This window comes from Astyanax mexicanus, chromosome 13 (genome assembly GCF_023375975.1).
Source record: "Astyanax mexicanus isolate ESR-SI-001 chromosome 13, AstMex3_surface, whole genome shotgun sequence".
In the NCBI taxonomy this organism is placed as follows: domain Eukaryota; kingdom Metazoa; phylum Chordata; class Actinopteri; order Characiformes; family Acestrorhamphidae; genus Astyanax; species Astyanax mexicanus.
This window is the reverse complement of record NC_064420.1, coordinates 49,239,392-49,266,210: the sequence shown is the minus strand read 5'-3', so window position 1 is coordinate 49,266,210 and position 26,819 is coordinate 49,239,392. Positions and strand designations below refer to the sequence as shown.

At 35.6% G+C, this 26,819-nt stretch overlaps 1 protein-coding gene across 1 annotated transcript in view; it reads left to right on the top strand.

Annotated features, from left to right (window-relative positions):
- The first annotated feature begins 1,556 nt into the window (after window positions 1–1,556).
- The window catches only part of top1b (DNA topoisomerase Ib), a 44,243-nt gene continuing 18,980 nt past the window's right edge, over window positions 1,557–26,819 (top strand). Inside the window, exons 1-12 of the mRNA XM_007233821.4 lie at window positions 1,557–1,712; window positions 2,107–2,131; window positions 15,507–15,612; window positions 17,489–17,615; window positions 18,629–18,687; window positions 18,819–18,908; window positions 21,523–21,619; window positions 21,749–21,843; window positions 22,438–22,553; window positions 23,778–23,899; window positions 24,803–24,925; window positions 25,044–25,231. Of these exons, the coding sequence (XP_007233883.3) occupies window positions 1,680–1,712; window positions 2,107–2,131; window positions 15,507–15,612; window positions 17,489–17,615; window positions 18,629–18,687; window positions 18,819–18,908; window positions 21,523–21,619; window positions 21,749–21,843; window positions 22,438–22,553; window positions 23,778–23,899; window positions 24,803–24,925; window positions 25,044–25,231 (1,181 nt within the window). The 5' untranslated portion in view covers window positions 1,557–1,679. The remainder of the gene's footprint in view (window positions 1,713–2,106; window positions 2,132–15,506; window positions 15,613–17,488; window positions 17,616–18,628; window positions 18,688–18,818; window positions 18,909–21,522; window positions 21,620–21,748; window positions 21,844–22,437; window positions 22,554–23,777; window positions 23,900–24,802; window positions 24,926–25,043; window positions 25,232–26,819) is intronic.

Genomic DNA, 26,819 nt, shown 5'->3' with positions numbered 1-26,819 from the left:
CTCTGTAACTATTAAAAGTAGAAGTCTTTTCTTTTCTTTAGGGAAATTACAGATGAAGTCAGAGAGCGGTGAGTACTGTTTCCTACACCTTCAAATAAAGACTCTTAGAAACTGGAGAAAAAAAACTGCTACAGGAAGACGTCTGGCTGACCCACATGGAAACAGCTTTAGCTTTAGCCTTTAGCTCAGATTAACATGATTAAGGACTGAGTCTCAGTTTCAGCAGAGCAGAGAAGAGGAGAATTAGAATTATAGTGAATCTGACAGGTGAAGAAATTCTGCAGTAATAAAGTAATTGATAAGTTGGAAAATTAAAAAGCAGCACTGCTAATGGACTAAACACCATAGTTAAATAAAAAAGTATTCAAAAACGTTTGTGTGTTTTTTGTTTTAGAACAATAGAAATTACATTAACTTCCATTGAAAGTTAAGATGGTTTTATCTCCTCTGTAAAGTTGCTGTTTTCGTGTCTATTTTGAAGAATAAATCTGTTTTTCTTTAATATTGATCCACAATGCGAAACATTTTAAAATAATGAAAAAAAAAAAACACTGAATTGAAGGTATGTCCAAACTTGACTGGTACTGTACACACACACACACACACACACACACACACAATAATATATCTTCAATTCTCTCTCTCACTAGTGCATAGACTAGTGCATCTGAACAAATTTAAATATCATTAAAATGTACTTTATTTTAGTAATTCAGTTCAAAATATGAAACTCATATATTATATAGATGTATTACACACAGAGTGATCTATTTTAAGTGTTTATTTATTTTATTGTTGATTATTATGGCTTACAGCCAATGAAAACCTGAAAATCAGTGTCTCAGAAAGTTTGAATATTATATAATAAGACCAATTGGTACTTTTGGCAGTGTGGGCAGTGTGCCAAGTCCTGCTGGAAAAGGAAATCTGCATCTCCATAAAAGTTGTCAGTAGCAGAGGGAAGCTGTAAGATATGAAGTGCTGTAAGATTTTGTGGGAAAACAAAACTGCACTGACTTTAGACTTGATAATAAAACACAGTGGATCAACACCAGCAGATGACATGTCTCTCCAAACCATCACTGATAATCAGTAAATTAGACTGTATAAAAATCTAATTTTCTGAGACTCTGGTTTTGTTTTGTTTTTTTGTTATTAGCTATAAGCCATAATAATCATCAACAATAAAATAAATAAACGCTTAAAATAGATCCCTCTGTGTAATACATCTATACAATTGATTTACTGAAATAAAGCAACTTTTCAATTATATTCTATTTTTTTTTAAATAAATAAATAAGTCTCAGTACAGCTAATATACACTGACCCATTACCCACTCTCAATATAATACAGAGTACAGTGTTTGTGTGTGTGTGTGTTGATTTGTTTGTATTGTTTCTATATTTATAGTAGTGCTCACTCGATAGTGTGCACTGCGTAGTGCCCCCCACGCGTCGGATTCGGACTCGCCCCCCTCGCGAGCGGAGCGTGTGCTTGCGTGAGGAGTTTTTTTTGAACGGCGCTGCGCATGCGCAGTGGGGGAAGAGTGGGACTTAGCCTGATAAGCGAAGTGTCTGAGCTCCAGCGAGCTTTTCCCTACCGGCATCTGTCCCTCACACACTGTCTCTCTCTCTCTCACACTCTGCTCCAGCCTTCTCCAGCCCCTCACCGGCCCACCATGAGCGGGGACAACGGACACAGGCACCACCAGGTACCGAGCTCCAGCAAAACGCGAAGAAATACGGAGAAAAAGAGATAGAAATACAGCTTTTACTGCTTTATTTACTGTAACCTAGCTCCTAGCTTAGCTTTCTCTCTCTCTGTGTGTGTGGCTCTTATCTAATAACCTGGGTTAGCTAGCTGCTAATAGTAGCTGATTACAGTAGTTAAAAGGCATGGAAATTACAATATTAATTTTTAAATAGTGTATTAAATTTTTAAAAAGGTGTATATAAGGTTTTTAAGGGTTTGTTCTGTATGTTAAGTTGGCTGACCCCACGTTTGGCCATTTAAACTGCCCTCCTGTAGCTAACAGTGAACAATGTGCTGCTGTTCTAAATGAAAAATGAGGCGATTCCCGCACTAACCCCGCTGTTTTTCCACAGATGGACTCTGGATCTCGGTCTAACGGTGAGTTTTGAGCTAAATTTTTGTGTTTTGGGGCGATATTGGGGTGTTTAAAGCCTGTGAGAGCGCTGGATCCAGCAGGAGAGACTGTTAGTTTCTGAGAACAGAAATGGCGTCCCAGAGACTAAGTCCCCTCACCCTCACTCACAGCCGCCTATTGTTCAAAACCAGCGCCCAAAAACACGCTTTACCCCCGCGAATTCTCCAATATTCCCCGCGATCCCGACAGAACCGGAGGTGTTTTATAAGACTCCGAGCCCGGTTCGGTGGGTTCGGGCCGGGATCGGGTCGTATTTCAGCGCTGAAAGTGAGGAATGGGGGTTGAGGACTTAGTCTCTGCGCCATTTTCTTTTTCCTCTCTCTGCTCTCTGCCTGTAGTTACTGCACGAGCGAGTCAAAGAGCCGAATCGCCAGGAGTCGATTCACCAGAGGATAGCTACACGATTCTCTTATTAAAATCGAATTAAAACGCGAAATTAAGACGTATTTACTTAAATACTGCTTGTGGCAAAAAGAAAAGTGATTCACATACTGTATAATCACGTAAAAAACAGAAAACAAAAACAGAATTAAACAATAACAGAGGATATAGAATGATTTGACTAAATGATTCAGTGATTCAGTGGTATGTTAAAGTTAAAATGAACAGCAGTTATCTGTACACTCAGGCCTGTCACGATAATCACATTATCGATTTATTGTACGATACACGATACACATCTGATAATCTTGATATCGTCTATTATGTTTATTTGTAGTAATTTAGCCAGTAGTGACACATTTTTGGTGGAGGCTATGTCGTAAAATATATCCTTAAAACCAGGATTAAGCAAATAACACAGGGTAGAGATTGTAATCTTGATGATTCAGTAATATGTTAAAGTTAAAATGAACAGCAGTTACCTGTACACTCAGGCCTGTCACGATAATCACATTATCGATTTATTGTACGATACACGATACACATCTGATAATCTTGATATCATCTATTATGTTTATTTGCATGTTTATTTCTAGTAATTAGTAATTAGTCATGACATCAATTTTTGCTGGACAATATATCGTGAAATATGTCCTTAAAAACAGGACTAAGCATATAACACAAGGTAGAGATTGCATTAACTAAATGATTCAGTGATTCAGTGATGTGTTGCAGTTAAAATGAACAGCAGTTATCTGTACACTCAGGCATGTGACGATAATCACATTATCGATTTATCATACAATACACAAACATGACCGTAATAATATTTGAAATACTCGATAATCTCGTCTATTCAATTTTTGGTGAACGATATATATTTTCCCAGAAATTGTGATAATTTAACTTAAAACCAGGATTATGCAAATAAAACAAGGTAGAGAATGTTAACAGATACTTCAGTGATATGTTAAAATTTAACTGAACAGTATCTATACTGGCATAATACTGTAAAGTTATCTCGACGATTCAGTGATTCAGTTAGGTTTGTCACGATAGCCACATTTATCGATTTATCGTACAATACGCGTATATGACCTGGTTGATTATCAAATATCTTAATATTGTCTTTTATGTTTATTTGTATGTTTGGAGTAATTTAGCCAGTCGTGACACTAAATTGCAGTGGACGATATATCATAAAATATACCAAAAAACACAATTAACACATGTAACCAGACAATTCAGTGATATGTTAAAGTTTAACTGAGCAGTATCTATACTGACATACTACTGTGAAAGTATTGTTTTTTATTTGTATTTTTGTATTAATTTAGCCAGTCGTGACACCACTTTTTGGTGATTAATTATTATTATTATTATATTGTAAAATATATCCTTAAAACCAAGATTAAGCAAATTACACAAATTAGAGATTTTCCAGTAGATTATTCAGTGATTTGTTTAAGTTTAACTAAGCAGTATCTATATTGATGACATAATACTGTAAAAAAGGTGTATGTTTGTTGTATTTCTCAATTTTAGTTTAATACAGCAGTTTGTGAGGTAATCACATCGAATGAAACCCTATTGAAATGCTCTAAAACCAAATCATTTTACATTTTCATGAACCTAATAACAGAATGTAGAGAACGTAATCAAGATGATTCATTTAGGTCTGTCACGATAATTACATTATCGATTTATCGTACAATACATTTACATGCCCTCGAAGACATTTGATAATCTCAATATGTCTTATCTTTATTTGTATGTTTTGTAGTAATTTAGCCAGTCCTGACACCACTTAGCGGAGGACGATATAATTGATTTATCCCAGAAATTGTGATGATTTAAAGCAAGGATTAAGCAAATAACAAGATAAAGAATGTAACTAGATGACTCAGTGATATGTTAAAGTTGAAGCGTGTCTGTACAGGGTACGTAAATTCAATGAAATATACGTACTAAACAACAGTATCATCATTTTAAAACCGTTAGCTGAACGACACTGACGTAATAATGATAGAGTAGCATAGGGCTTGGAGGTTAATTGAATTATTTGATTAATCAGATGCTGTTTTAATGCAATTTACAAAATTGGATGATTTGAGATTGTGCATCTTTACATGTAGAATCTGCAGAGTGAATCTCTGTAGTATTAGAAACCTGTAACAAACTCTTTTATTTAACAGTGATTTACATATTTTACAGTTTTCCTAACTCTAATACAAGGAGGTTATGATTTGTTTAAATATTAAAAACTGCTTTATGAAAGATTGAAGGGGGCTGTTCACTATTAGTTAAAAACAAAATATTATAATTACATATAAAGCAAACAAATAGCTTGTGCATCACTTTTACTTTAAATCATATTTAAAAAATCTGAAGAAACTAAATAGAATTGTCCAGCCATAGAATTGAACAACAAAGCAAACGTACCCTTTTAAAGACAACAAAATGTAAATTTATCATAGTTTAAGGGAAAATATTCTTTTTTTTTCTTCACTATTTGTGCAGAATTCCATTCAGAATTCACACAAACAAACACCATAAACCACCATTATCACACATTATTTTACAGTAAGTTGATAGTAATGTAATTACCGTGACATACCTAGTGAACATTTTATTTTAGCCAGTCGTGCAATGACCAATGCAATCTCAAATAAAACCCATATTATATTATGTAATCAACATTCACATAAACAGTTGTTTTTGCTGCAAAAATCAACATTGAATTCACCGGATTCAAAGTAGAATTGCTATTTGGCTTGTAGTCTAATTACATGATTAGCTGTTTTTCACTACTTTTCTTGTTCAGTAAGAGAATTCTAGTCTGTTTTGGGCTCAACAAGTGCAATAAAGTCCGGTTCAGTTTGAGTCTGAGCTGAATGTGTGAAGGGCTGGGTGTAGAAAAGCCTAAAATGTCCAAATCTGGTGTTTAGTCACTTTAAAAAGCAGTTTTTAAAGAATATGATATGGTAAAGTTAATCTTTAGATATCTTCAGAGATAGTGTATGTCCAAAAGATTTGTGTATGTTGTTTTTCCTCACTTTCTAGTTTTAATGCATGATTTAAACTCATCAGCTTTGTTATGAGGCAATCATAATAAATGAACTCTTCTAGAAATGCTCCTAAACTACCCACAGTACAATAATTTTACACTGATTTTCTTATTTTTAAGTAAAGATTCTTCAGCCTTCTTTTGTAAAAGTGCTGTTTTGGAGATTTTTGTTTCCTTTTAGACAGCGACAATATAAAAATGATGTATTTGATCAGTAAAACACTAATATTAGAATATGTACCATGCTAAAAGTAACATCAAATGGTGTTTTTACCACCAAGTACCAAGTGTCTAGTGTTTTAGTAGTTGGTAGCTTTTATCATATTAACAGCAAATAAAAAAAATAGCAATAGTCTAAGAGTATTATTTTTTTTTATCACATAGTTGATTAGCAGAACCAACCTGAATCAATCCTAATTAAACAGTGTAAAACTATTGATTAAAAAGACAGAAAACAGTTAAATAATTATATTAAAGACTAAACCCCTATGCAATATTTATAGCCTTTATTAATATGGCGATACAGATATATACTGGTACAGTGCAAAATCTCAATTTTTGTCCTGAGACAGCCCTGCAGAGGTGGAAATGATGGCAATAAAAGCATTTCCGCAGCTTCAGAGAACCATATTTTAGCTTTTAATGACTCTTAATGAATAAATGGTTTGGGTATTACTGGCTCTTTAAAGTCTGCTGTCTTTTGTTAGAATGAGATCTAACAATCGGTCATGTGACTGAATGCTACACTTTTGAAACGCCAGTTTTGTGACGCCAGTGAAGAAGCGCTTTTTGTTCCCTAAAGAGAAAATGGAACTTTTTAAAGGTCGATGTTTGAACTGTTACAGGACCTTTGCATCATGGTTATAAATGGTTCTATAGACCTCATTAAAGGTTCTTTATGGAACTGAAGTTGTTTATGCTATGCTATGCGTGTGGTGATGCTAGCGTCTTTGTGTAAATGTGTGTTTTCGTGATTGGGCAGTGTGGTTTACGTGTTGGTGCATGCAGCATGGCTCTTACTGAAGCTGTTGTGGTTTCTGTCCGTCTCAGGATGAGTGCTCAGCGTTCAAAAGTGTCGCATAATGAAGTACAAATACTTGGTTTCCTTACTTAAGTAGAAATGTAGGTTATCTCTACTTTACTGGAGTCATTATTTTACATTTTCACACAATTATCTGAACTTTCTACTCCTTACATTACAAACAGCCTCGTTACTCTTATTTCATTTCGTTAAATAAAACCCCTATCCAGATAAATCTCTCCATCCAGATAGTGAATCTGATTGTGATTGGATGTAGAGAAGTATATGCAGCTGAAACTCTAGAGAACAGCCTAATGCATCCTGTCAAATTATATTATCAATATTAACATTTTAATGTTTTAAACATTATAGTCATTATAGCTTTTAGAAAAATGTGTTTTGGGGAGGGGGGGGGGGTAGTGCACTAAATGCCCAAGCTTTTGTTCCTAATGTAATTTTTTCCCCCTTACTTTACTTTTACTTTTGTACTTTAAGTAGTTTTGAAATCAGTACTTTTTAAAACACTTTTACTTAAAGAGTAAAAAGCTTGAGTCGATACTTTTCAACTTCTACAGAAGTGTTTTATTAAATCCTATTATCTTCAATATACTTCTACCTACAGAGTAAAGGATGTAAATACTTTACACACCTTTGTCAGTGTTGCACAGACTGGTGTTAGTGTACGAGTTTTACCAGTCCTCTCAGAACGTGCCGCTGCTCCCTGTTGAGGCAGATGATTGTGATGATCACCTTCTGTAGTTCTCTTATTGTGTAGCAGACTGACACAATATCTGTTTCCTGAAGTTAGAATAATGTTTAGAGTCAGACTGAGGAAATTCCAATTACACAATCCTTCCTAAATACATATAGAAAAAACAATTGATGATTGTTTTTTTATTACATATGTGCTTTAGTTTACATTTTTGCACACTCTATAAGATAATAGGTGATAATCAAATATATGTATAAACTCTGGAAAGGGATTTGAGGATTATAATGTTTGCCAGTGTGTATTTTTGTATGACCAGTAAAATTGCACATAAGCTAAATAAATAGTGTATAAGTGGTGATATTGCACATAGTAATAGTGATTGTAAAAAAAAATATACTATATACCTGGTGAAACTAGATATTACACATAGTAGATTAGCAATAAGTAAACTGTTTTATTGCACAAAAAGTAGGTACAAATACCAAAAAATAAAGGCTTACAGTGAGCAGGAGCTGCTGTAACAGTTGTAATTTTACCAGTAGTTGTAATGATTAGTAGTAGTTTTAGTAGTTGTAATGGTAGTAGTGTTTGTATTTTATCCAAAGTTGTAATGGTGGTGGTGGTGGTGGTAGTAGTAATTTTAGTAGTAGTTGTAATGATGGTAGTTTTAGTAGTAGTTGTAATGATGGTGGTAATAGTAGTAGTAGTTGTAATAATGGTAGTTTTAGTAGTGGTAGTTTTAGTAGTAGTTGTAGTGATGAGAGTAGTAGTAGTTTTAGTAATAGCTGTTTTAGTTATAGCTATAATTATTGTAGTTTTAGTAATAGTTGTATTGATGGTAGTTTTAGTAGTAGTTGTAATGATGGTGGTAATAGTAGTAGTAGTTGTAATAATGGTAGTTTTAGTAGTGGTAGTTTTAGTAGTAGTTGTAGTGATGAGAGTAGTAGTAGTTTTAGTAATGGCTGTTTTAGTTATAGCTATAATTATTGTAGTTTTAGTAATAGTTGTATTGATGGTAGTTTTAGTAGTAGTTGTAGTGATTAGAGTAGTAGTAGATTTAGTAATAGCAGTTGTAATTATTGTAGTTTTAGTAGTAGTTGTAATGATTGTAGTATGAGTTGTAATAGTGGTGGTGGTAGTAGTAGTGGTTTTTGTTATTTTAAGTGGTATTGTAAAGGTAGTTGTAGTAATAACAGTAATTTTAGTAGCTGTTATGATGGTGGTGGTGGTAGTAGTAGTAGTAATGCTTTATTAAGTAGTTGTAGTGATATTAGCTTTAGTAGTAGTAAGAGTAGTTTCAGTAATGGTATAAGTGAGACACTGTGTAATTGCGTGTATAGTGCGTGCGTATGCAGACAGTAGTGTAGTATTTCCCTGTCTGTTGTGGTTGAGACTGATAAGACAGAGATAACACCCCCCACTCTCTGAATGGAATGTACAGTTATATCATCTTTAGAACCTCCATCCATTCTTCATCCCCGTCACAACGTCCCTTACACTCTGGATAAGTTAAATTAATGTAACTAAGATGGATATTTTCTAGGTTAATGGAAGCACTGTAGGAATTATTAATTATTAACAAGACTGAACAAAAATACTGAGAAAATTCAGAATTCAACTACTCAACTGCTCAAATTCTGTAGCTCATGTTATAGATAATACTGAGTCATACAGTGTATGAACCACATGGACAATCTGTTACAGAATAATGAACACTGAGGGTGTGAGATACAGGGCATTTCGATAATGTTGCCCATGATAACAATGTCATGATTAGGGTTGCAGCGGTAACCGGTTTCACGGTATACCGTGGTATTAAAATGCACGGTTATCATACCGTGTGTGTTTGCTTATTACCGGTAAAACTCAAGCCAGCGGAGAAAGTCACCCGCGCATGCGCAACTCTGCTCCGCTTCAGCTACTCAGCACACAGCGGTGAGAATGGCAGAAAGTGCATCAGACTAGAGCTTAGATTCTCTGCCCGAACCAGACCTGACCCGAGGACCGACCCGAAATCGGGTCCGTTCGGGCCGAGATTTCCCACCACATTCCTCGGGCCGGGTCGGGTTGGGCTCCAGAAAATAGTCTGAGATGTAGGCATCTGTTTTTTAAATTATATATTTTATTTTTAAATAAAGCTCTGGTGTGATAATCACAATATTGCTAAGTAACCAATTATTATTGTTAATGAAAACGAACCAAATAACGAAAACTGAAAGTGAAACTTAACTAACTTATTTATAAGCGCTGTTTTCACTCCCGCAGTTCTACAGCGGGAGGTGTTGTGCCGATTCTGTCCGCGAAGCGGAAGTCGGATTGAGCAGGGAGTCGGATTCGGCATAACAGCGGCAGCGCGGCTGCACCTCGCGGTCCGCGGTGTTAGTTGTAAGCGCTCGCGCTAGCCGCAAAATACGACAGAAAACACTGAGAAACTGCAGAATTATGAATTGGACTAAAATGAGCACGAGGAGATAAAAGAGAACCTTTACCTGTGAGTAGCTCACATCAGAACACGCAAATCTCTCTCTCTCTGTGTGTCTCTCTCTCGCACGTGAACTTCTCCGCACTGTGTTTAGCTGTTCTTAAAAATCATTTTTATTAAATAATAGTTATATGCTTCTATGTTAGTGTTAATTAACATAATTCTGATCATATTTCGCTCATTCAAACAGCCTGAAAACAGACTTGTAATCTTGTAATCAACAAGCTTGTAATCAATGTGGCCGTAAAGTCACAGCTAAAGGAGGAAATACATCAAACCTGTTCTCCCATCTCCGAGAACACCACCCCGCTGTGCAGCGCAAAGTATGTGTTCAGTTTATAATTTTACCTAAATAACCTAAATAAAACTTCTTTGTAGTCGTGCACAACCCATGCGGTAAGCGCCCGCAAAAGCGCTGAGTTATCCGAAATTTGGGCACGCAGGTACAGGCGTGAAGTGCGTGCTACGATGGATTCACGTGTCCGTGTAAAGGTCCTGGCCGGACTGGATGTGAAAGACGCCATTCATTTACATGCGTTAATTTTCAAATTCTGACGTGCCTGTTTTTCATATGTTGAAGGTTTTAAGGTGTGAAAGCCTTAAAATAGAAATCTCTATTGTGAGGATCATGTCAGAAATAAATCCCCTCTTTCTGCAGTATCTGGTTATATACCAACTTTTTTTATGTATATATACACTCTTAATGCCCTTAAGAGTAGTGGAAAAACATGGTTTCCTTCACCTGATGGTGTAGTTTCTACAATAAATAGTTAATTGAACAAAAAAACTTTGTTGTAATTTCTTTAAGGGTCAGTTTAATAATATATGTAACAAACTGTGATACCGTGATAACCGTGATACCGCGGTATTTTCCGAGACGGTTATCATACCGTGAAAATCTCATACCGTTGCAACCCTAGTCATGATACTGTAATTCTGAAATACTCAATATATCACATTTGATATATCAATTATCTATGATACTTCACAGTTGCACCACAGTTACTGAAGAAGACAAAATACTCAAATGAGTAAATACCAGAAATTATGGATTTAGTTCAGTTTCACAGAATTTCACAACCAATAATCTTCACCGTGGGTTTACCCTATTCATTCGATTACAGCAAAACTACCTGGACTGAAGAGTCCATAAGTGTAAACTGCAAACTTAAACTGCAGGCGAGTCTTAGAGAGTTTAGAGAGCGTATATTTCAATAAAATATCCATGTTTAAAACCATGTATCGATAAGATATGATGCAATTAAAGCAATAGAATATATTGCAGTATCAATATATTGTCCCACCCCTACTGAAAATCTTCTTATTCATTGTTTCTTCTGAAATAAATTGAGTATGTATTAGGGCTGTGCCATATCATATCGTACGCAATAAGAAGAAAAATTCACACATTTCTCATTTCCTATTAAATATCTACTAAAGACAGATTGTATCTTTCCAGAATCAGAATCGGATTTAATTTACTTCAGTTCTGGATATATATTGAGATATTTGCAGTGTAGTATTAGTATCATGACATTCTGGATCATTAACTTCTGTTACAAATCTGATAAATTCTTGTGTATATATATTTTTTTATATCTCAATTAGGGGTGTGCCATATCATATCGTATACAATATTAAATTGTAATTTTCATTTTGTTGCAGTAGAGTATTCTTGAAATATTTTTGTTTTAATGGAATGTTTTGTCATATCGCCAAGAATATCGTTAACACAAAAGTATCATGACGTATCGTGATATTATTTTAGGGCCATATCGCCCACCCCTAGTATGTATAGCATTTTAGAGTTACAGTTACTGTACAGTTACAGCATTTAGATTGCGCTTTTATCCAGAGTGACATGAAAGGTTATTTCTATTACAGAAATGAGCCAATGTAGTGTTGGGAGTCTTGCCCAAGGACTGTTATTGGTGTAGCACAGCATTCATTCATCCAGACCTGGAATTGAACCCCAGTCTCCCATGTGGTAGCTCACTGGCAGGCGGTTGTGTTATCCACTGCGCCACACCAAACACTAATCCTGCTTTTGTTGAAGTAACTGTATATACTGTCCATAAAAGACTTTCTACTGGATTTTGGAGTAAAGGATTAGTGTTGGTATTAGTTGGTCAGTGTGTGATGATGATGTGCACCTTCAGAAGGTCCGTGTGGCTTTCCAGGAATCTATTGTGGTGTTCTTATCTTCTGTTACAGCAGCCCTGAACAAAGCGTCCATTCACTGCTATACAAACTCTCTCACTTTTATAGTGTCTCCACTCAGACCGGTTACACACCACGGATAAGGTGCTGAAGTGTGGTACTGTTTGGGTCAGTAATGTGGTTTAGACTCTTTAGGTGTAATTTTACAATATATGGATTTATATTATGTAATATAATTACATGGGGAAGTATTATACAGTTTTGAAGGTTTAATATATTAATAAATTCATGTTTTATTTGCCTTACATCAGATAACACATTTATAATGTGCCATTTAGGAGTGAGCAATATGGTCATTAAAATAATATTTCAATAATATTTCAGTGTGTTTTTGCGATTTATGATATTCTTGGCAATATGACTCAACATTGACAATAAAGTTTTGTTTGGTATAAATATATTACTTAAATAAATTCAGTAGGAAAATGAAAAAAACATGCTTCATAAACAGTAACTTACTAACACCCTGATTTTGTATAAAATTCTAAAAATTGAGTGTAGGACACTTAAAAAGTAACAAGTTACAATAATGTCACAATTAAAATTTGCTATAAATCAAATAGTAGCTCATTTAATGCATATAAACTTCAAACAAACAAGAGTAAATACAGTAAATTTCAAATAAAAAAACTGCTTTGTAGAACATTGTAATATCATTGTGTGTGTGTGTGTGTAAATATTTGTATTCAAATTTTATTGTGATGTAGGCAGATCTGTCCAGTATCCATAATTTTACTCAAATTATTTTTGGACCACTTTTAGCTATTTTTTGTACAGTATTTGAGTTTAATCGATAAAGTTAACCTTTTAAAGTTTGAAAGAAATTGGAGAATATGTGAAGTAGTTGGAGAGTATGTGAAGTAGATGGAGAGTATGTGGAGTAGTTGGAGAGTATGTGGAGTAGTTGGAGAGTGTGTGAAGTAGTTGGAGAGTGTGTGAAGTAGTTGGAGAGTATGTGGAGTAGTTGGGGAGTATGTGAAGTAGTTGGAGAGTATGTGAAGTAGTTGGAGAGTGTGTGAAGTAGTTGGAGAGTGTGTGGAGTAGTTGGAGAGTGTGTGGAGTAGTTGGAGAGTGTGTGGAGTAGTTGGGGAGTGTGTGGAGTAGTTGGGGAGTGTGTGGAGTAGTTGGGGAGTGTGCGGAGTAGTTGGGGAGTGTGCGGAGTAGTTGGGGAGTGTGCGGAGTAGTTGGGGAGTGTGCGGAGTAGTTGGGGAGTGTGCGGAGTAGTTGGGGAGTGTGCGGAGTAGTTGGGGAGTGTGCGGAGTAGTTGGGGAGTGTGTGGAGTGTGTGGAGTAGTTGGAGAGTATGTGGAGTAGTTGGAGAGTATGTGGAGTAGTTGGAGAGTATGTGGAGTAGTTGGGGAGTATGTGAAGTAGTTGGAGAGTGTGTGGAGTAGTTGGAGAGTGTGTGGAGTAGTTGGGGAGTGTGCGGAGTAGTTGGGGAGTGTGCGGAGTAGTTGGGGAGTGTGCGGAGTAGTTGGGGAGTGTGCGGAGTAGTTGGGGAGTGTGCGGAGTAGTTGGGGAGTGTGCGGAGTAGTTGGGGAGTGTGCGGAGTAGTTGGGGAGTGTGCGGAGTAGTTGGGGAGTGTGCGGAGTAATTTAAAAGTAATATAAAAAAATTGGAAAGTATTTGATTCAGTTTATACAACCACCAGCTTTCTTCCTTTAGCTAATTTATGTAATAAATATTGTTTTACATATTGTCTGATTTTTACATTTTTTAATATGATATATTTTTGACCATTGCCCAGCCCCTTACACTATAATTCATCTTGGAATTAAACTCTTGATCTACAAACGTATAAAACATATACTCCTGTTGCTGGCAGTGAGGACAGTGAGGAGACGGTTGGTGTAGGTTAGTGTGTCACAGGTGTGTGTTGTTGTTAAAGTCTGTGTTTTTTGTGTTGCTCAGATATAATCATAATCCCAATCTCTCTCTCTCTTTTAGTGAAGACTGAACACGTGAAATCTCATTATGACCTGCAGACTGAGAGCAAGTTAAAAATGGAGATTTTGTAAAGACCGTGATAATTCTTAAACATTAGAATATTAAGAATAATTCAGTGTATAAATTGTTCTTTAAATATAAGTGAATAAAAAGTTGTGTACACACTTTTAAACAGTCCTGTATATTACTGGTATTACTGTAGATAGGGTTTAGTGATGTGTTTGTGTGTAGCATTGATGGAGCAGATTTGCTGTATTATTATTATTTTTATCATCATTTGATTGGTCCTCTCGACAGTAACGATATCCGTCCAGTCATAATGTTCTTATTCAGGGTCATTAGAAACATTAGAAACTGTGCTGGATCCAGTTGTGTCTGTTTAATTGCTGTATGACGTGTTGTATGACCTTGTTGGTGGAGCTTTGTGTGATGTTTTGATCTTAACAAAACTAAAGTCGTGTTTTTAGCATTTTTTTCAAATGCTTGGACCCTGAAAAGTTGAGTAAATGTCTCACTCCTGGTTTTCAAATGATTTCTAAAATAGAAATGCTACTAAACATTAAGGATACTAGGATAAATACAGTTGAACTGCAGTCTCTTAGTCAGACAAAGTGCTTGGACCCCTGGAATTGCCACTATTTATTATTTAGGCTGTTGTGGCCAATTTACATTACCTAATTTCAGTGTAAATTATAAATAAATTTTTCATTTGTTTTATTACCTTAATACTGTATATTTCTTTTTAATCTTAGTTAGGGAACTTGGTATAACTCTTAGACTTTTGAAGGATCTTAGGATTTTGAAGGTTTGTCAATTTATTATAAATATTTACAGTTTAGATAGTGCTTTAGTCTGCTTATTTAGTTGCTTTTATTGTAACTGGCTTTCAGATATTCTTTAATTTCTCTTTTTTATGTTTACAGAAATGACAAAACTGCAAAAAATGTGAAAATCAACCCATCCAATTCAAACTATTTACAAAAAAATGGAAATGCTGCTGAACATTTTATTATTTTTGTATTTTTAAATAAAATGTAATACTTTTTTAGTAAAATTGAATACTTGGCACAAAACTGCCACTAAATGTAATGGACAAAAACAACTAGGAACAACTGAGTCTCTCAGTATCGCACAGTGCTTGGGCCCCTAAAATTGCCACTACTGGTTGTGTATATTATTTTGGCAAGTTTTTGTTACTTGCTTTTTATGATTTTAACCTTGTTAAGACTTAAAAACTGTTAATTTTGATTCAGTAATTAGTAAAAAAAAAAAAAACTGAAGTATCTGACTGTGACTTTAAATTACACTTACACTTAAATTACACTAAATAATTACTACTAAATAAATACTATTAAACCTACTTGTCGGGTGTTTAAAGCTGTGCAGTGTTGTGCGCTGTGCCTGCGGGGGTGGGGGTGTAAGCTGACGGTACTCAGGTGACGCTGCGTTCAGTCGGTGTTGTGCAGAATAGAGTCAGATCAGTGTAACCATGTCTTCTTTTCTCCACAGATTCCCACAAACATAAAGACAAGCACCGAGACAAAGAGCACAAACACAAAGAGCATAAAGAGCATAAGAAAGACAAGGAGCGGGAGAAATCCAAGCACAGCAACAGGTACCGTTTACTGTCTCTTACTCTACTGATTCCTCCACACTTTCTCCAGATCACTAATGAGAAGTTTATCAGGGATTTAAGATGTTCTGCTTTGTAGATTAATACTTAAATCCTCCAAACTATGAAAAAAGTTTGTTTTTAGTAAAAAAAAAAGTGTTAAACTAAAAAGGTGTTTATATTTTACATTCTTTCACATTTTCTCAGTCAGTTTTATGAGGTAGAGTCACCTGGAATTCAGGCTTTCAGTTAACAGCTGTGCTGAACTCATCAAGAGTTAATTACTTGAATTTCTTGTCTCTTAATAAAGTGTTTGAGAGCATCAGTTAAAGTAAAGTAGTGAAGAGGTAGAGTTACAGGTATACAGTGAATAGTTCTTGCTTTTCATAATCTGGATTAGAACATTACTCAAATATTTACTACTTAACTAAATAAAGATAAAAAAAATCTTTAAGAAATGTCAATCAATCTGAAAAGGAGAATTTTAAGATTTTTTTTTAAGTATCCTTAACCCATAACCTGTTATGTCACGGGTCAAATTGACATGTTTAAAAGTTTGAAGATCTAGGAAAACTAGTTAAAAGTATTTTTTCAGTATACTTATGCTTGCCTTAATTAGTGAATTAGTTGAGGGTGACCCTCATTTACAATTTTGCCAAGCCTTCATAACATCAAAGGGATTGAACACATTTAATAATAATTTAGAAATAATAAGAAATAAAATAGTAAAAAATAATACAAAATATATACTAAAAAATATATAAAAAAATATTTCTAATATGATAGAAAAACGAGTGAATTATCCTGATTGAACCATTACACTAAATATTGATAGAATAAATAGCAATGTAGTTAGTAATAAAATATTCTCACTTCTTGTTTGGATCTTTTTGAATAATTATTATTTTGGATAATAATTATTTTAGATATTAATTAGATAATTAAACATGCACCCGGGAACACCATTGCTGTTCCTGACCAATGAACATAACAAGAGGTTTAAGTGCAGTCACTGGAAAAAAACATCAAAAATATTATAATGATTAAACTGGCACTCATCAGGACCACCCAGAAAAGGAAAAGTTTTTTTTATTGTACAGGATAAGTTCAGCAGAGTTACCAGCCTCAGAAACCACAAGATTAGAGTTTGTTTAACACTGTTTTTAAGTTACTACATGATTCCTTATGTGTTCCTTTATAGTCTGATAGATCACTTCACTATTCATTTACTATGTAGGAAAATTAAATAAAATGAATAAACCCATTGATTTGAGAAGTTGTGTCTGGTATGTGTATGTGGTATTTGATCTGAAACTGTTTTAACTCTGGTTGTTTTAGTGATCACGAGTACGTTCTTAATAATTGAAAATGCTTAATAAATTGAGAAGTTTCATTTGACATTCTTGTTGTTCATTTAACTGCTTAAACTTTATAAACTCTTTATGTAAACCTTCTTTTCATTGCTGACATGATTTACATTAGCTTTATAGGCCCTAACATAGAGCCCTGTGGGACTCCACACAAAAATACCTACTAATACCTGGCTTAATAACTGAATCATTACTCTAGGCTCTAAAAAGTTAATCTCATTTTATTATATTATATTATACATCGTGTATTATTTTCAGGTTTGATTCTCTCTCATAAGATCAAGTCTCACAGTTCTGAAGGAGATTAGAGTTTGTTTAACACTGTTTTTAAATTGCTACATGATTCCGTATGTGTTCCTTCATAGGCTGATAGATCACTTTACTACTCATTATTTACTATGTAGGAAAGATTAAATAAAATAAATAAACCCATTAAATGAGAAGTTGTGTAGGAACTTGTGTGTGTGGTATTTGATCTAAAACTCTGGTTTTAACTCTGGTTGTTTTAGTGATCACAGAGACTCGTCCGAGAAGAAGCACAAAGACCGAGAGAAGGATAGAGAGAAGGTGAAGCACAGAGAGTCGAGCTCCGACAAACACAAAGATAAAGATAAAGAGAAGAGGAGGGAGGAGAAGGTACGCTCTGTTCCACTTTAATTTAACCCTCCCTTTCATCCTGCCTTTCAAATTAACTCGTTTCTAAAGGGGGAAAACATGTTAATAATATTCCTTCCACTTTTCTTTGCAATATGAAAAATATACTTTTTTTTTTTACTTGTATTAGCGTAAAAGAACATGTAAATGAAAACTAACTTGAAGTGGGACTTTTACGTAAAAATAAGGCGTCAAGACAAAAATAAGGGTTTATAGAATAACTGTTGAATGTCTAGTTTTCCCTTAACAAAATAATTTATAATACATATATATATATATAATTTAAAATTAGAAAACAATTGAAATAAATAAAAAAAAGGATAAATACTGTATTCCTTAATTTTGGTCGATATAATTAATATTGATATAACCAGTATAAAATGTACAGAAACTGACAGTTTGGATGAAAAACAAGTTTTGTATGAAAATCAAGTGAATAATCATAAGTAAACCATGCTCTCTAAGCAGGGATACATTTTTCCTTTTCTTTTTTTTTACATTTTTAAATTTAGTATTAAACAATAAAAAAAAGGCAGTTAATATATTTGTTTTTAAGCTGTCACACAACTGTTGTAGACAATTTTAATTTAAAAGTTCTTTACGTTGTCCATTTTATAATGAATTTACCAATAGAAATGCTGTAAAATCACTTGAAATAAAACTTTTCTTGGTTGCGTTTTATAGCGTTAAATGTTTTATAGCTTCAATAATAAAAAGTAAGACTGTAGGCTGTGTAGTTGGATGATTTAGCGTTCTCAATTTTTAAAGCATTTAGAAGTTTCATTTCTTTTAACTGCTTAAACTTAATAAACTCTTTATGTAAACCACCTTTTCGTTTCTGACGTAACTTCATTAGCTTCGTAGGCCATAGCATAGAGCCCTGTGGGACTCCGAAGAAAAATACCTGCTAATACCTGGCTTAATAACCAAATCATTACTCTAGGGTCTAAAAAGTTAATCTCATTTTGCATTATTATTTCTCTCTCTTTTGTTAGATCAAGTCTCCCAGTTCTGAAGGGAAGCATAAGCGAGAGAAGGAGAACGGTTTCTCCAGGTATTTAAGCTCCACATTTCGAATAGCTCCTCTAAATCATCAAAATGACAGAAATGCATGCTGAGAGTTGAGTTTATTTATTTTCTAAAATGTTTTAATTATTTAATTTGTGTTTGTGTTCTTCTCCTCAGCCCTCTTCACATTAAAACAGAAGAGGACAATGGCTACTGCTACTCCCCCAAACACGAGAAGCCTCCGAAAAGAGAGAGGGATGAGGACGAGTGAGTGATCTCAGCTCATCTTCACTCTTAGTGTCTGTTAGGGCTGAAAATCATATCAATCATATACAGTGCCTTAAAAAGTATTTGTCCCTTTACAGATTGTTTTTGTTTTTGCTTTTTTCTTTTAAAATCATACTTAAATTTGACCGATTATCGAACACATTTTAATATCAGACAAATATAACCTGAGCAAATATATGAAAAGCACTTTTTAAATCATAATTTAAAAGCTTTAAGTTTTCCTGTGCTATAACTGCGCACTCTCTCCACTTTTAGACTCTTTGGCCTGTTTTTCTGAGCTGTAACTGTGCATTCTCTCCGCTTTTAGACTCTTTGGCCCGTTTTTCTGTGCTATAATTGCACACTCTCTCCGCTTTTAGACTCTTTGGCCTGTTTTTCTTTGCTATAACTGCACACTCTCTCCGCTTTTAGACTCTTTGGCCTGTTTTTCTGCGCTAGAAATGTGCACCCTCTCCGCTTTTAGACTCTTTGGCCCGTTTTTCTGTGCTATAACTGCACACTCTCTCCGCTTTTAGACTCTTTGGCCTGTTTTTCTGCGCTAGAAATGCGCACCCTCTCCGCTTTTAGACTCTTTGGCCCGTTTCTGACACCAAGCGTTCAAACTTTGAATCTCACATTATAAAAACCTGCTTAACAGCGGGCCAACTTTGATTCTATTTCTTAAATACCTCGCGTAGTTTAGACACCCCTGGTCTATTGTGTTCAACTGCACTACCTCCATTCTCCATTACACACACACACACTAAAGACTGTACTTATACACTTTACATTTTATTTTATTGTGTTTTTATATGCATCATTATATTTTATCTATTTATCCAAGATCTACCGATCTTGGGCCAAATGCCACATTAATGCCACACAAGTGCCAGGCAAACCTGGTACAGATTCCCCTCATTACATCCACGCCAAAGCAAACACTTGTGTTTATTTAGTAGCAGCATAAATTACCAGAGTGTTACTGACCAAAATAAACGCTTTTCAGGAGAGATATAAGTTGTGAGTAAATATTTATAAGACAATACCTGACAAAATCTGTTTTAATGACGTTAAAAAACATCGCTGTGACAGCACTAGTCACAGTTTCAGCCCGTGGCTGGGCTGTAGCTCTGTGACTGAGTAAAGACAGGCCCCCAGCTTTTTCCCTTCCAAAACGTGCCCCCGGAAGTGTGCTGCTGAGGGATGAGAGGACCATTTGAGCCAAGCTGTCCATTCACTTCTATTCATTTCGTGTCTTTGAACCAATAATAAATGTATTTCCAAGCTGTTTTCGATTATGACGCGGCCCGTGTTCGTTTTTTTTTTTTTTTTTTTTTTACAAAGAACGGATTTTCTGTCATTTTATCCATAAAATTAATAATCTGTTCATAGCTTTAGAAAATAACATTTTTATACAACTAGGCTAACGATGACGTAAAAAGACAGCGACCCAAAATACCGTGCTGTAATGTTTGGAGAAGTTGCTCCTCTTAATTTAAAAGTACAGAGCTGATTGAATTAGAACAGGGTCAAAGTAACCTCTTATTGTGCAAATATAATACTACTACTAACAGTTATAATACATTGTAGATAGTAGGATAGTAGTAAATAGAAGTAAGATAGACTATGTGAATTATAATGTATAGATATAACTATAATTTATAATTACACATTTATTATTCTCATTACAGAGTTTCTAAATGCTTGTTATATAGACAAACTATGAATATTCTTCAGTAAATCCGTGGACTAATATTGGCTGCTGTTCATTCAATAAAAGTTTCCTCACTGTGGAGTAAATAGGTCTGTGCAGCTCCTATAAATAGTACGGTTGTTTGCACGGCAAGCGGAAGATTCGCGTCATGCTGGCGCCTGCGCAATCTCTCACTTTCCCGGTTAACGCCCCACGAGAAGCCGATCAGGAAGTGACACGATTGGCCTCACCTGGCTCCGTTGAAATCAGCAGGATGGCTTGGTCCAGTTAATATATACTGGCAATGAGTAAAGACAGCGGGGCTTGTGCTGCTGCTGCTGCTGCTCCGACTAAGGGTTGGATGAGGAACAGCAGCTTCCACCACCACACAGCTCTGATAAACTGCTGAACCCTAACTTCTAAATCAGATCAGCTAAAATCAGAAGAATATCTGCCGAAATCGGCCGATACCGATACACTGCCGATCAATCGTTCCATCTCTAATTTTATCCTTTTGTAACTTTGTGTACTATACATACCTGCTGCTGGATGTCTAGAATTTCCCCTTGGGGATCAATAAAGTACTATCCATCAAGCCATCTAAAATTGGTGCCCAAATAGTTAAGGATTTTTTCCTAGAGCACATAAGGGAACATTTTCTTTTTTTCCATTTTTTTTCTCTTAGCCACACAAAAGCTTTTGGAAAAAAAACTGTTATTTTTGTATTTACTCAGTTAGTGTTCTTTAAGCACTGATCGTCTCTCACGATTTTTAATATGTGTATTAAAGCATATTGTCTATAAGAAGAAACTTGAAACCTCACAATGCGATAAAATCTGGGTATATTGCTCTACTGTCTGTGGCAGATTTATTTATTTGTTGTCGTATATTAATCTGTATCTGTGATGTTTTTCAATGCAGGTCTGATTACAAACCCAAAAAGATCAAAACAGAAAACGAGAAGAAGGTGAAGAAGCGGAAGCAGGAGGAGGACTACGACAACTACGGAGAGGAGGAGGTGATGCCTGAGACTTTCTCTCGCGTTTATCATTTATCCTAGTTTTCTTTCTCCTGTTCCCTGTCTCTCTCTCTCTCTCTCTCTCTCTCTCTCCATCTCACGCTCACTCTTTCTTTCTTTCTGCTGCAGGACATCAAACCCAAGAAGAAGCTGAAGGGGAAGAAGGAGGAAGTAGCCGGGGGGAAGAAGAAGGCCAAGAAGGAGCCGGAGGAGAAGTGGAAATGGTGAGGAGCGAGAGAGCGGATCCCACATCTCTTTCTCTTCCCATTATCTCCTTTATCTCAGCTTTTTCTCTTTCTATCATTTTTCTCTCTTCCCTTCTTTTTCTTTCTCTCCCTCTTTCCATTCTCTCTCTCTCCTCTTTTTTTCCTCTTTACTTTTCTCTTTTTCTGTTCCTCTCTCTCCAACTTCTTATCTTTTCCCTCTCCTCTTCTTTAGCTTTTTCTGTATTACTCTTTCTGTTTGTTATATCTTTCTTTCTCTCTGTTTCTTGATCTCTCCCCTCTTTAATTTTCTTCTTTCACTGTCGCCATTATCTCTTTCATTATCTCTCTTCCTCTCTTTTTCTATACATCTCACGCTATTTGTTGATTTTCTTGACTTTCTCTGTACTTTTATTCTTTTTCTCATACTGTTTTTACTCTTTCTCTCTCTCTCACTGTTTCTGTCTAGTGTCTGTTATTTGAATTGAAATAAATTGCAGTTACCAAAGTGATGAACGATAAGTGTAATATTAAAAGGTATAAAAATGGTAATAACAATAAAAAAGGAATTTAATGTACTTAAACTTACATTTCATTACTTTCTCTCTCTCTCAGGTGGGAGGAGGAGAGATACACAGACGGCTCCAAGTGGAGGTTTCTGGAACATAAGGGTCCTGTGTTCGCGCCTCCATACGAACCCCTCCCAGATAATGTTAGATTTTTTTATGATGGTGAGTATTAGGTGTGGAAGGATCGAGAAAAGGATCAGCCCAAAAAATTACTTTTGAGCCAAAATCCACATTTTTGAGTTGCTGAAGCTCTGAGCAAGGCCACAAGACTCTGCAGTACCTCATTCAGCCCCTAGATGGCAGTAGGAGTTTCACATACAGCTGTAGGCACACACTAAACTGACTCAAACTTGTTTTGCAGAATGTCTTGTGTGTTCACTCATTCAGAGCTTATGTGGCTCCTATGGCTAGGATTAAAGTGAAACTTAATGTGAAGCACTGCTATGTCATGCATGTGATGTCAGATATGGGTCAAATTTAAAAGATTTATGAACAACCAAAACTATATATCAAATCTCTTTACTAAAAATGATTAATGTGAACATCAAAGCCGTCATTCTTTCTGATCAAAGCTTTGATTACCGTTTCTTCTTGGATTATATGGCCAACTTTCTGTTTTCATACACAAAGTGCACTGGATTATTATAAGGCGCATTAAGTGACTAGTAAGGATGCCTAAATTGAAGTGAGCGAGAGCGTCGCCATGTTTCCCTTCTAATGGGGAAGCTGGGGGAAGCGCCCAATTAAACAAAACTCTAGTTATATAATTCTATATGTTAATCTACACGTTTCTCTCCTAAAAACTGTTTATTTGGGTGAGTAAAGTGCTTCTGTTTATTTACAGTAAATTAGATTCCCAATCATTTGTCTAAAAGTGAGTTTTCAGTGAAGTGTCTCCAGCTCTAAGGCTGGGTGCAGCTGCATTAGCATTAGCCGCTAGCTGCTTTGCTAGCGGGACTTAAATGGCATACGATATCGCTAGATTGAGGAACCTTGAGTGTTCTGGTAACCCAGGGTGTCAGCGGTTTGTCCCACATAGCTTGTTTTAACACATAAAACACCCAAACTACAGTCTAGTATACTTGTTTGAATGGCGACAGAGCTAGCGGCTAATGCTAATGCTGCTGCACCCAGCCTTAGTGCTGGAGAGACTTTACTTAAAAAAAATCACCCTTATAACTATGTACTTCAGTGGAGTGGCTTTACTGCTCCTTAATACCCGACTGGTAGAATTCATACATAAGGAACACCGGATTATAAGGAACACTGATGATTTTTGGGGAAATTAAAGGATTTAAATGCAGTATTAATGGGTTTAAACGTTGATTTCTGTAAGTAAGTCACTGTAGATCTGCAGTTTATAATAAACTGCTCCTTTTTCTACAGGTAAAGCCATGAAACTGAGCGAGTCTGCAGAGGAGGTGGCGACGTTCTTCGCTAAGATGCTGGACCACGAGTACACGACCAAGGACATCTTCAGGAAGAACTTCTTTAAAGACTGGAGGAAGGTAATGCTCAGTGCAGCTGAACCATCCAGACAGATTACAGGACGTTAAGGCTATAGACGTCTCAACAGTCTCTGAATATCAGTGATTTATATTATATTTCCTCCTGTACTGTTTATTAAACGGGAGCTTGTCGGCTAAACAGCACTCCGGTTTAGTTTCACTCTGGTTTTATTGATTTGCTGATTAAAACAACACGTAATAAGCAGAGCTTTTCAGATGGAGTTGAATAGATTAATCGGATTAATGCTGAGTTTAGTGTTTTTAATCACTGTTTATTCTGTTCTGTTAAATTTCATTAAATTTTACTTATACTTAACCAAGGTGAGTGCTGAGCTGAACAATGGGTCACTATGCTTTAGTTTCAGTCCCTTTCAGAACAAGCTGTTTAAGAGCTCTGACACTTTTATGCAAATAAGCTGTTGCTAGCCACACCAGCATGTATACGCTAAGTGTTTTCTGCACACTAATTTTAGCTTGTGCTAAATGGCAAAACAGAAACTTAACTTCGATAGAAGCACAACATTCATAATCTGCTGCCTTTAAAAATAGCGTTTACTGAGCTTTATTCTGGAAGAGAGTAAAAGTGACTGATTCGCCACTGGTTTTATTGATTTGTAGAGCTTTTCAGATGGAGTTGAACAGATTAATCCTGATGCTGAGTTTAGATTTTAATAACCGTTTTAGTTTTGCCAGAGTGATACCAGACTTTAACCATGTTTAGTTTCACTCTGGTTTTATTGATTTGCTGGTTAAAATATATCGTAGTAAGCAGAGCTTTACAGATGGAGTTGAACAGATTGATTGAACACCCTCACCAGAGTTTATACTCGAATCATTGGTGTATTTAGGAACTCGGACATTGATTACAACACCATAAAACATCTCTTCATGTCATCTTGACAGGAAATGACCTCGGAGGAGAAGTCAAAAATCACAGACTTGAACAAGTGTAACTTCAGAGAGATGAGTGAATACTTCAAAGCTCAGACTGAGGCTCGCAAACAGATGACTAAAGAAGAGAAGCTGGTGAGTTCAGCTTGCGACTGGATCGACTGGTTCTTTTACTCCTCCTTTTGCAGATTTTCCTCGTTCTAATAAATAAAAAAATGCCTCCTAATTTTTAACCCATTTTCCATTGTTGTAGAAAATCAAAGAAGAGAACGAGCGAATCGTGCAGGAGTACGGATTCTGCCTTATGGATAATCACAAGGAGCGCATCGGAAACTTCCGTATTGAGCCGCCTGGGCTTTTCCGAGGCCGAGGAGATCATCCAAAGATGGGCATGCTGAAGAGACGCATCCGGCCCGAAGACATCATCATCAACTGCAGCAAGTGAGTGAAAGAAACATCTTATAGATTAATACTAAACTCATCAAAACTATGAATAAAGCAGGAACAACTTTGAGGTAGAGTCACCTGGAATTCAGGCTTTCAGTTAACAGCTGTGCTGAACTCATCAAGAGTTAATTACTTGAGTTTCTTGTCTCTTAATAAAGTGTTTGAGAGCATCAGTTAAAGTAAAGTAGTGAAGAGGTAGAGTTACAGGTATACAGTGAATAGTGAATATTTGAGTAATGTTCGAATCCAGGTTATGAGAAGAAACAACTACTCAACTAAATAAAGAAAAAGTCAATCTGAAAAGAAGAATTTTAAGAACTTTTGAAAGTATCCTCAAGTGCAGTCACCACAAAGACCATTAAAAACATTATACTGATGAAACTGGCACTCATCAGGAGTTACCAGCCTCAGAAACAGCAAGTTAACAGCTCCCCAGGTAAGAGCACGAGAGAGTATTTTAGGTTTGTGTAACACTGTTTTTAAGTTACTACATGATTCCTTATGTGTTCCTTCATAATGTGATAGATCACTTTATTATTAATTTACTATGTAGGGAAAATACAAATAAAACACTGAAGGAGAAGGAGTTCAAACTTTTGACTGGTACTTTATGATTATAATGCAATATATTGCCAGTTAAAACCTCATAAAACATAAAACATATTAATAACATCTAAAATCCACAGGTTTGTAGCGAATAGCAAACCTGTGTTTAAGATTTGGCTAAAATGGTATGTAAAATATAAAACAGGACAATTTTTATGAATATTGTTATTTTATGTTAAATGACATTTAATATTTGGATCCAAGTATTAGACAAATCAGTATCTGAAGTGTGAGATAATAATTATTATAAGGAAAATAATTAAAATTAAAGTATGTATTTAATACCACACACCACTAGAGGGCAGTATGGCTGAATGTGTACAGACAGGGCTGTCTGGTAAAGCTTGCTGCCTGTTGCTGATCATTGCTGACAGATGTGCAACACACACACACACACACACACACACAGCATGTCTAATCTCTGTACCTAAAAGTACTGCCAATAGTATAGGAACCTCTAAGGCTCTTGTGTCTGAATGCAATCAATCAAATTCTCACAGCAATGTTTAAAAGCTCTTTTTAATACACTTACTTTAAGGAGAAACGATGAATGAGCAGATGTCCCATTACTTTAGGCCATATAGGGTGTTTTTTATTTTATTTTTATTAGTGTTTATGTGGAAAAAAAAACGTGTGCTCTTACTCACATGGTGGAATTGTTTATGCGCTGTGATTGTTGTGAACACACACACACACACACACACACACACACAGGGGGACTGTGTGTCATAGGGCCGTTTCCTGTGTGTGTGGTGTTTTGAGGAGGAGCAGCTGTGTGTGCCTTTGTTCTGGAGCAGGAGCTGTAGGAGGAAAACAGCTTGAGACACACACACACACACACACACACCGGGTCACGGATTTAGAAATCACACCTTGTGTCAGCTAAATTTCTTTTATATAAACGTCATATAAAATATATTAATCTAAAAGTTAGATTTAGTTTTATTGTATAGAGAAGTGTGCTGAATAATTACTC